We start from the raw sequence: 10,319 nt of genomic DNA on the forward strand, positions 1-10,319 counted from the left end.
ACCAAAGCATAATCTGCAGCTATCCTACAACAACCTTATACCAAAAATCTCCTGACATTTTCTATTACTAAGGTCAACAATTTTCTCATTCCTTTTTTAAGGTTGAAATTCAAAAAACAACAAACTTCCCCTGCATTTCCCTCCTCCACATCGTCTGCTACCTCTTTAAAAACATTATAAATAAGAGATTCCTTTCTCTATCTCTACATTTTATATTAGTTACTTGGAACTCTGCTCTCAATCAAATTATTTTCTTATATACCCATTTCTCTTATACTATGGAAATCCCCTCTTCTTCAGATAATTCCCAAAACTTGAATCTTGAAATTCAATCTCTCTCAAAGCAGATGTCTGAAAAATTAAACCTACCTTCTTCTCTTACTAAACCAGTCTTCATTGATAAGAAAGTTTCCCTAGCAGAAGCTGACACTAACTGGAAATGGTGTATGGCAGGATATGTTTGTTGTGAAACTCTGATCCCAACCTCCTCAATCATATATTAAATCTGCAACAATTGGCCTCTATCTCAACACCCTATTGTCACTACTTTCAATGGTCAGAGGAACAAAGTTCTCATCCGTTACTTATCTGAAGAGGATTTTAACAGAATTACTTCTCAAAAACCTTGGTTTGTATGTGGTCATCTAACGGTGCTAAAAGTTGTTCCAATTGAAGGTTGGCCACCAAATCACCAACTCTTCTTTGATGAAGAAATTATGTGGTTCATCTTGTGTAACATTCCTAACAAATGCACAGGGTTTGAAGATCTTAAGCTCCTCACTCTAAATATGGGAGAACTCATAGAAGCTTAGAACCTGTTTGGTAAACATCCTTTTAAGAAGAATGTCAAAGTCTGCATTAGAATTCCAGTCCAGAAAGCATTACCAACAGGCATTCCGCTTTTCACAAATGATAGGAATGAACCTTTCCTTATCGAATGTAGACACATCGAAGTTCCAAGATATTTCTGTACCTCCTGTCGCATCCTTGATCACAAAGATCAGAACTGCCCTGCTTGGAAACTGAAGCAAAAGAAGATTAAAGATCTGGATGCTCGCTGTAGTGATTACACTCTTCCAAGTGTCTCAAAGTTAATGATGCCTTCAGAAATCAAACAAGTAACTCCTTCTTCTGCTAGTGACACTGACATCAACATGCAACACTCTGAGGTTATACCAGATACTCAAATGGAACCAACTGCAACTGAAGTGAGTGCTAAAGGCAAGACTGTAGCTGTTGATCAAAGAATGGAAAAACTACTCAGAAAAGTTTGTCAAACATTTTTCAAATGGTCCCCTTCGTCAACAGATCCACTACCCTGAAAATCTTTGATGTTGTCCCTGTTCAAAAACACCCAACTCAGTTAGAAAATGGCTTTCCATTTATCTTAAAGCAAGTTACTACTCAAAATGTTACTGTTGCTGCTTCTATTACTGGTTCTGAATCTACTCCAAGTGGACCGATTCGTACTACTAATTCTTCGAGAAGGTTCAAAATTGCTGCTACCCCAAACACCAGCTCTATAATCACTAGAGGAGAAGGAAATTCTGCTGAACAAGAAGCTATAACAAATCTCAAAAAGAAGATTAATCCAAGATCGGATTTAAGAAAACGCACTAGAGCTAACTCAATTGTTGCCAACCTAGCGGTTGTCCCTGAAGAACAAACCTCTAATGAGCCTGATTATGCTCAACTGTGTACTCCAATTAAGAATTTGGGTGAATTACCAGATATAGGTCTCTCAACTTTCCCTCTCAATACCCAACCTTTCTTCAATTCCTTCGGAAGCTACAACGTTCCTGCTGATAACACCCCAGGAAGAAATGATTTCCGCAACAATTCCCCTCTCAATGCTACCAGTTCTAGTCTCAATTCCGCCCAAAGTTCTTCTCAAAGTGGTGATGGTTCCAATGCTTCTCTTGGTGGTGGATCCGACTCAATTGCTCAGGTAAATCCTACACCCCACAATCCTATTATTGGTAATTCAAACCCTGCTTTTAACCAATTACCTGTCAACAACATAAACTTAATAGCTTGGAATCTTAGAGGCTTTGGAAAAAAATCTACAAATAAATAACTTAGTATGCTTTGTAGGAATGTTAACCCTGATATCATTTTCCTCTCTGAGACTAAAATGGGGAAAGATATGGCAACCAGGAAACTTAAAAACATGGGCTTTCCATGCACTTTCAATGTTCCTAGTGTTGTTAGAGGTGGTGGTCTGGTTTTGTCTTGGAAAAAAGAAATTCATCTGAATGTTGTTTCTTCCAGCTTGAGGGGCATCTATGTGACTTCAACTGATATTATCCATTCTAAAACTTGTCATATTCATTTTGTGTATGGTGAACCTAATAATACCCTCAGACCCTTCTTTTGGGAACAACAGTGTCAACAAACTATTGCCCCCATAGATGAATCTGTTTTTGTCATTGGTGATTTTAATACTCTTTTAGGAACAGAAGATAAAACTGGTGATCTTGAAGTTACTGATTCTGATTTTGAACACCTAAGAAATTTTTGCTCTGTCTTCAACTTGCATGATCCTGGTTTTTCTGGTCCAAGATTTACTTGGTCCAATATGCAACATGGTCCTGATTTGATTCTAGAAAGGCTTGACAGATGTCTTTTAAACCAACTTGCTGAGGATCTTTGTCCTAAATTTTGTGTTAACAATCTCCCTAGAGATTCTTCTGATCATTTCCCCTTGCATATAGGTTTTAATTATGAGGAAACTTGCATGCCTAGACCTTTTCATTTCATGGCTATGTGGATTGAGGATCCCACTTGCAGAGACATTATATCTAATTCTTGGTCTGTCAATGTTATAGGATCTCCATCCTATAAACTAAGTGCTAAGCTTCTTAGTGAAAAAAAAGGGTTTAGAGATTGGAACAAATCTTCATTTGGTAATATTCAAACTGATATATCTACCATTAGGAAAGATTTGTTAGAGCTACAGATTTCTGATCCAACTGATACTACTACTACTGCTAGACTTAAAACTAGATTAGAGTACCTCTATACCCTGGAGGAACTTTACTGGAAAGATAAGTATAGAGAAGTATGGCTCATTGAAGGTGACATAAACACTCCTTACTTTCATAGAGTCACTCTTTCCAAGAGAAAGAGGAATGTTATTAGCTGGATTAAGAATTCTTCCAATGCTATCCTAATTTATAGAGATAGTATTGGGAATTCTTTCTTAGATTATTTCAAAAATCTTTACTCTTCTCAACCACAACAATTCCAGGATGAAATTTTAAACGATCTGCATGTTAAATTTTCTGTTGAGAATAATGACACTTTAAATCTTCCCCTCACTGCTGAGGGAATTAAAAAAAGTTGTTTTTCAAATGGGAGGAAAAAAGGCCCCAGGACCAGATGGTTTCACAGGCTTATTTTATCAAAAACATTGGGATATTGTTGGTGAAGCTGTTGTTGATATGACCCAAACCTGCTTCAGAACAAGGCATATAGCTAAAGTTTTCAATCATACCAATATAGCTCTTATTCCTAAAGTTCCTCTAGCTGAGTTAGTCAATCAATATAGACGTATAGGTCTATGTAACTTCATCTACAAAATTCTTTCTAAAACTCTTGCTAATAGGATTAAACCCTTTATGAATAACATCATATCCCACCAAAGTTCCTTCATACCTAAGAGGATTATTTCTGATAATATTATCCTTGCTAATGAAGCCATATATTCTGTTAATCATAATGACAAAGTTGAGGGTACTGCTGCCATTAAACTTGATATGTCAAAAGCTTATGATAAATTGGAGTGGTCTTTTCTAGAAAAAGTTTTGATGAAAATGGGGATAGTTGAAAATTGGATTAAACTCATAAACCAGTGTGTTTCTACTGTTTCTTATTTTGTTCTCTTAAATGGTAGTCCTACTGGTTGTTTTCAACCTGAGAGAGGCCTAAGGCAAGGGGATCATTTATCCCCTTACCTATACATTATCTGTGATGAGGCCCTTTCCTCTTACATAGATAGTCTCCAAAGGAATGGTACTCTTAAGGGTATCAAAATCTGTAAAAATGCCCCAGAAATGACTCATCTCCTGTTTGCTGATGACTCTCTTCTTTTCTCTTCTGCTACTACTGAAAACTTTATTATTATAAAGGGCTATCTTCAAAAGTATTGCCTTGCTTCTGGGCAGGAAATTAATTTTGATAAATATGATATTCTTTTTAGTAGGAAAATCCCTGAGCATAGGAAAGCTCTTTTGGCTAACATTCTGGACATTCAAAGCAGAGATTTAGGCAAAAAATACCTTGGTACTCCCACTGTTTTCAAAGCTTCTAAAATCCAAACCCATATGGGAATTCTTCAGGCCGTGGATGCCAGAATTACTGTCTGGCTTCACAAGCTCCTCTCTCAGGCTGCTAGAACTACTTTGGTTAAACATATTGGCCAAGCTATAACTTTGTATCAGATGGGGGCTTTTCTTATACCAAAGTACCTCTGCAGACAGATGGATGCCCATCTCTGCAAATTCTAGTGGGGAGAATCTCTTGACCCAAAAGATAGGAAGCTCCATATTTTGGGTTGGGATACTATGTTCTCCCCTAAATCTGAAGGTGGCTTGGGTTTTAGAAAAGCTGAGCTAAATAATCTTGCCATGTTAGCTAGGAATGCCTGGAAAATTATTGAAAACCCTGACTGCATGTTGGCTAAGATTTTAAAAGTCAAATACTTCCCTAGAACTGATTTTATGAATGCTAAATGCCCTGATAAATGCTCTTGGACCTGGAAATGCCTTCATGCTATTAAAGAGTTTATTAAACCCTTTGTTTCTTGGATTGTTGGGGATGGAAAGTTTATCGACCCCTGGTGTGATAAATGGATTCCAACTCTGGGATCTGCTACTCCCAATCCTCTTACACCTCAGGACCCTAGCATTAAAGTTGATTATTTCATTGATAACAATACTAGAACCTGAAATGTTTCTAGACTCTCTACTCACTTTGATGATGCCTCTGTTAAGAAGATTGTCACAATTCCCTTAAGCCAGCTTTGCACTCCTGATAGGAGGGCTTGGGACCTTTCAAAGAATGGTAAATTTTCTTCTAAATCTGCTTACTTGGGACTCGGAGGATTAAATCCCTCTCCCTGTAAAACTCTTTGGTTACATATCTGGAAGATCAGAGTTCCTTACAGAATTCAACTCTTCCTTTGGAAAGCTGCTAAAAATGCTCTCCCAGCTAGAACGGTTCTCCACACTAGAATGCCCATGCATTCTGTTGAATGTGCTAGATGCAAGGATCCTCATGAAAACATTATGCATACGTTGGTTCTGTGTCCTTTTGCTTCTAAGGTTTGTTTCTTGTCCAGTTTTTGCATAAACACTTCTTTCTTCACTCAAAAAACTTTTCAGCAGTGGCTTATGTTCTGGCTCCTGGATCAAAATTCTAGATTTCCTGATGATGCTCAACAACTCTTTGTTGCTATCATGTGGTCTCTATGGACCAATAGAAATAACTTGGTTTTTCAAAATGTGTCGGAAAATCATAAGTCTGTCATAGAAAGAGCCATGGCAATGCTCCTCACTAGGAAAAACCTTTCTGTTGCTATTTTCACAAAACCTATAGCTTTAAATCACAAATGGATGTCCCCTTTGGTTGGTTGGATCAAATGTAACACAGATGGAGCCTTTGATGACATCTCTGGAGATAATGGTGCAGGTTATGTGATGAGAGATTTTACTAGCAAAGCCTCTTTCTGTGCTGCTATGGTTTTTGAAGTTTAGTCTGCACAAGAAGCGGAAGCCAGAGCTATCTGGGGAGTTCTTAAGAAAGCTGCGGAACAAAAGATGACCCATATCATAATCGAAAGTGATGCTAAGAAGCTGGTGGAACAATTCTCCTTAGGTTCTTTTGATGGTGATTCTAGGACAGATGCCATATTTAAAGACATTCAGTTATTTTCCTCTAATTTAATTGCTTGTATCTTTAGTTTTCAATATAGAATTTGTAACACCGTTTCTCATGAGCTAGCTCAATGGGGAAAACGTAAGAAAACTTCTATGTACTGGTCTTTGCCTCCTATTTGGTTAGCTCCAGCAGTCGAGGGGGACTTTTAGCCTTGTTGAAGGCCTTTGCTTAGAGAGAGAGAAAAGAAAAAGAACCTTCAGTAGAGACACGAACTTATGACATTTTTTACGAGAACAAACAAAGAGAAGATGAAGAAGAAGAGGGTGACACCCCAACGACTCCATTACCAGCTAGGCTAGAAGAAAAAAGAAGAAAAAAAACCTACACTTTTCTGAATATATGGATTTTCTGCACTGGGCCCTGAATTATACTAGAAGAAACCCATTTCAACTTGAGCCCAGTTTAAATATTAACGGCCACGATTAACACAATCATGGATCATGATGAGAATAAAAAAAAAGGACAAAAAGCACAACATCTTTATCTTTTACTTTTTCTCTCTTTGAAGAAAACCAGAGAAGAAAAGAAAAAAAAGAGAAGAAATTCAATTTCGATGGCGAGCATATCAGCGTCAGGAGTTAGTCTCTCATGGCTCTCTCAGTTACCCTCTTCATCATCATCATCACCATCATCTTCATCTTCTTGGCCTTCTCATCGACGTGGAGCTACTCAAATCAAAATGACAGTTTCAGTAGAGAAGAAAAAGTTCACTACACAGAAATCAGAAGAGATTTTCAATGCTGCTAAGGTTTTGAATCCAAACCCTTTGTAAAGTTTTCTTAGTTACTTTGATTTTGTATAGTAATTTATGTTATGGGTTTGTCTTTTAATTGTGTTTGACTACTTACATTGGATTGAAACCTATTGTAGTAATTTCGTCAAACACTTTGTGAGCTTCCTCGTAATTCCAGTACTTCATGGATATGTTTGTTGTCATGAGTTCAGTTGATGGGTATGTTTGGAATGCTTGAATTTCAAATATGTAGTGCTAAGTGCTAACACATGAAAGCTTGGTGTGGCAGGAATTGATGCCTGGTGGTGTAAATTCCCCAGTCCGTGCCTTTAAATCAGTTGGTGGACAACCAATTATAATCGACTCTGTGAAGGGCTCACGTATGTGGGATGTAGATGGAAATGAGTACATCGATTATGTTGGTTCATGGGGTCCTGCAATCATTGGTCATGCTGATGATGAGGTGCTTCTTTTGCCTCATATACTGCTTCCATTCATTCGTTTGTTTATATATGTGCAAGTTTTCTGAATTAAGTTTTGGTATAGGTGATTGCTGCTTTAACTGAGACAATGAAGAAAGGAACAAGCTTTGGTGCACCATGTGTTCTAGAGAATGTGTTAGCAGAGATGGTGATTTCTGCTGTTCCAAGCATTGAGATGGTTCGCTTTGTCAATTCTGGAACAGAAGCCTGTATGGGTGTGCTACGACTGGCTCGTGCATTCACTGGTCGGCAAAAGATAATTAAGTTTGAGGGTTGCTATCATGGACATGCTGACCCCTTCCTCGTCAAGGCTGGTAGTGGTGTTGCAACTCTAGGGCTTCCGGACTCACCAGGTGTTCCTAAAGCTGCCACTTCTGATACTCTTACCTCTCCTTACAATGATATCGAGACTGTGAAAGAACTATTTGCGGCGAACAAAGGAGAGATTGCTGCTGTGATCCTTGAAGCTGTTGTTGGAAACTCTGGATACATAGAACCAAAACCTGAGTTCCTAAATTCCCTTCGTCAAATTACCAAAGAAAATGATGCTCTTCTCATCTTCGACGAGGTTATGACTGGATTCCGCCTGTCTTATGGTGGAGCTCAAGAATATTTTGGTATAACGCCTGATTTAACAACACTTGGGAAGATCATTGGTGGGGGCTTGCCTGTCGGTGCTTATGGTGGGAGAAGGGAGATCATGGAAATGGTTGCACCTGCAGGACCCATGTACCAAGCCGGTACTTTGAGTGGGAACCCTTTGGCAATGACAGCAGGTATTCACACACTTAAGCGACTGCAGGAACCTGGAACATACCAGTACTTGGATAAGATCACCGGAGAGCTTACCCAGGGGATTTTAGATGCTGGAAAGAGAGCTGGGCATGAGATGTGTGGTGGATATATTAGGGGAATGTTTGGGTTCTTCTTCACAGGAGGACCAGTTTACAGTTTCGAGGATGCAAAGAAGAGTGACACTGCGAAGTTCGCAAAGTTTCATAGGGGAATGTTGGAGGAAGGTGTGTATTTGGCACCATCACAGTTTGAAGCTGGGTTTACAGGTTTGGCTCATACTTCTGAAGACATCCAACAGACAATAGCAGCAGCTGAGAAAGTCTTGCGGCAGATTTAAACGGTCAATAAATAGTCTCATCTCTGTTTCTTTTCTTTTTAAGCTAATTTTGAGATTAGTTTATGTCGGTGCATGATTGGAATGTTTCTTTGAGCACTTTCCATTAGGAGACTTTTGAGAAATTCAGAATGTAAACTTTTTGTAAGTTGAAAAAAAAACTAAATGTTGTTACCATTGCTTAGATAAGACTAGCACGCATCAACAAATATCCGGAAACAACTTTTATTATCCTAACCAAGACAATGCAGCTAAGTAACATACCATAATCTATTACTAGTACACCATATCTCATATTAGCGAAACATAATATAGATTCTGCAACATAATATTGTTTCTGCACTCCGTTGTATCTAATAATTACATGAAAACGTAAACTTCTAACACGCACAATAGAGAATAAAATGTAATCAATTATGGTTTCATGGATTTTGGCTTTGAGAATTTCTAGGAGGGGAAGGAATCCAAGTCTTAGGGTCTTTAAAATTGAAAGCAGGAGGTGCAGAGGAAGGGGCTGGAGGAAAAGGTGGGAATGGGAAAGGTAGTGATGGTGGATTGGGAAATGGAAACGGCAAAGAAGGAAATGGTGGCAGTGGTGGGAAGGGGAGGGATGGGAAAGGTGGTAATGGTCCTAATGGAGGGAAAGGCAATGAAGGCATTGGTGGGAAAGGAAACGGAAAAGGAAATGGTGGAAAGAAAGGAAAAAAGAATTTCGATGAATTCAGATCATCATTTGATATTTCTTTTTCATATCCACACAAGGTAATATTTCTAGTTGTTGGTCTGAAATTCAATGCATTTAAGCTGTAAATACAAAGATTTGCATGTTTTGATTTGACTGTTATTCCATCTGTTGTTGTTTTCAGTCCAGGAACACTGCACGAAGATGACAAACTCCCAATCAAACTCGCTTGGCAATGTGACTCCATGGATAAACCTTCAGCACAACTAATTCCGTCAACAGATGGGATTTCCAGCCTATAAACACCATGTTTATCAGTAGTTCTGTTAACTGAGAAGGTAATCTCTTCTCTTGTTGTCGGTGAAGTTGCTTTGAATTTGCAGTTCAAGTGAACTTTCACACCTGTAGAAAACAATGGATATGCTTCAAAACTGAACTTCCTTGCTATAAAGTGAGAACAATGTACAGAAGTAAAGAAGCTAGTTGAACATTACCTGGTAAGAAGTAACTATGTCTAACAAGGGTGTTATTAGAGCACATATCACAATACACAATACCCATGACACTGATTTTAGAAGTTGTTGATTTTGATTGAACTTCCATAGAAAGTAAAGAATGAGTAAGCAGGGAAACCAGAAGAACGAAGAGAATCCTTGAATCCATGGCAGGAACCCTGAGTGTTGAAACAAAGCAGAAGCTTCTAAACAAGCAAGAACTGTGTATGAATAAATATAGTTTTTCTAAAGCAACAAAACGTATTTCATGATTGCGGATATGGTTTAGTGGTAGTAGCACTACACAGATAGCTCTATAATGTCCAAACAAATTAAAGAGATAGGTATAGGTTATATAGGGTCATATGATGAATCATTTTGTGTTGTATAGGAACATGAACCCGTGACTGTGAGTCCAAATTCATGCTGAGACAAGTTCATTAAAAGGGTTTGACATGGTTTTCTATTTCTGTTCACTAGAAACAAAGGCATGTGATTGGGTTTCTTTGGCAGATTGTGTGTATGAGTCCAGAGAGAGATAGAGAGAGTGGTACATGATGTTTGTGGGTAAGTGGTCTTAGCTTCTTGTTGTTGTTGTTGGATTCACGGGTGGAGGGGAATGATTTGGAGGAATTGTGAGTTACTAGAGTGAAAAAGCAGCTAAAGTGTAGAAATGATGGCAGATATTTAGTTTTGTAATGGAAGTTCTTGGGGGATTCTCATTCACCACTTGAAGCTGCTTTAGTCAGTGGGAGTCTCACTCCAGTTGAGAACACAATTTAGTTTCCTGTCCTCTTTGTGCATTGTATTTTGTCATTTAGATATTTATTTTTGCGTGAATGTAAGTACACTGACATAA

General features: G+C 38.3%; 3 protein-coding genes across 3 annotated transcripts; 2 read left to right on the forward strand and 1 right to left on the reverse strand.

The window, feature by feature from the left end:
• The first annotated feature begins 2,134 nt into the window (after window positions 1-2,134).
• On the forward strand, window positions 2,135-4,508 carry LOC113278817. Its single transcript, XM_026527559.1, has 2 exons — window positions 2,135-3,341; window positions 3,433-4,508. Exons 1-2 carry the CDS (start codon window positions 2,135-2,137, stop codon window positions 4,506-4,508), a joined length of 2,283 nt encoding a protein of 760 aa, XP_026383344.1.
• Window positions 4,509-6,443: 1,935 nt separating this feature from the next.
• Window positions 6,444-8,468, forward strand: LOC113281093 (glutamate-1-semialdehyde 2,1-aminomutase 2, chloroplastic-like). The gene is made up of 3 exons (XM_026529738.1): window positions 6,444-6,688; window positions 6,963-7,136; window positions 7,220-8,468. The coding sequence occupies exons 1-3, from the start codon at window positions 6,494-6,496 to the stop codon at window positions 8,285-8,287; spliced, it is 1,437 nt and encodes a 478-aa protein (XP_026385523.1). The 5' UTR covers window positions 6,444-6,493; the 3' UTR covers window positions 8,288-8,468.
• LOC113281094 (histone-lysine N-methyltransferase SETD1B-like) lies at window positions 8,439-9,788 on the reverse strand. The gene is made up of 2 exons (XM_026529739.1): window positions 9,461-9,788; window positions 8,439-9,368 (listed from the first exon to the last, which is right to left on the reverse strand). Exons 1-2 carry the CDS (start codon window positions 9,627-9,629, stop codon window positions 8,707-8,709), a joined length of 831 nt encoding a protein of 276 aa, XP_026385524.1. The 5' UTR covers window positions 9,630-9,788; the 3' UTR covers window positions 8,439-8,706.
• Between the last annotated feature and the right edge of the window lie 531 nt (window positions 9,789-10,319).

Source organism: Papaver somniferum, chromosome 5, assembly GCF_003573695.1.
Source record: "Papaver somniferum cultivar HN1 chromosome 5, ASM357369v1, whole genome shotgun sequence".
In the NCBI taxonomy this organism is placed as follows: domain Eukaryota; kingdom Viridiplantae; phylum Streptophyta; class Magnoliopsida; order Ranunculales; family Papaveraceae; genus Papaver; species Papaver somniferum.

What these genes read in the sequence shown, in the direction of transcription:
- LOC113278817 (XM_026527559.1), top strand. Translation starts at nt 2,135, where the DNA reads ATGGGGAAAGATATGGCAACCAGGAAACTTAAAAACATGGGCTTTCCA. An exon ending in TGCTGAGGGAATTAAAAAAA is followed by an intron (nt 3,342 to 3,432) that starts GTTGTTTTTCAA and finishes TTGTTGGTGAAG; the next exon opens with CTGTTGTTGATATGACCCAA.
- LOC113281093 (XM_026529738.1), top strand. Translation starts at nt 6,494, where the DNA reads ATGGCGAGCATATCAGCGTCAGGAGTTAGTCTCTCATGGCTCTCTCAG. An exon ending in AGATTTTCAATGCTGCTAAG is followed by an intron (nt 6,689 to 6,962) that starts GTTTTGAATCCA and finishes TTGGTGTGGCAG; the next exon opens with GAATTGATGCCTGGTGGTGT. An exon ending in TTGGTCATGCTGATGATGAG is followed by an intron (nt 7,137 to 7,219) that starts GTGCTTCTTTTG and finishes GTTTTGGTATAG; the next exon opens with GTGATTGCTGCTTTAACTGA.
- LOC113281094 (XM_026529739.1), bottom strand. Translation starts at nt 9,629, where the DNA reads ATGGATTCAAGGATTCTCTTCGTTCTTCTGGTTTCCCTGCTTACTCAT. An exon ending in ACATAGTTACTTCTTACCAG is followed by an intron (nt 9,369 to 9,460) that starts GTAATGTTCAAC and finishes TGTTTTCTACAG; the next exon opens with GTGTGAAAGTTCACTTGAAC.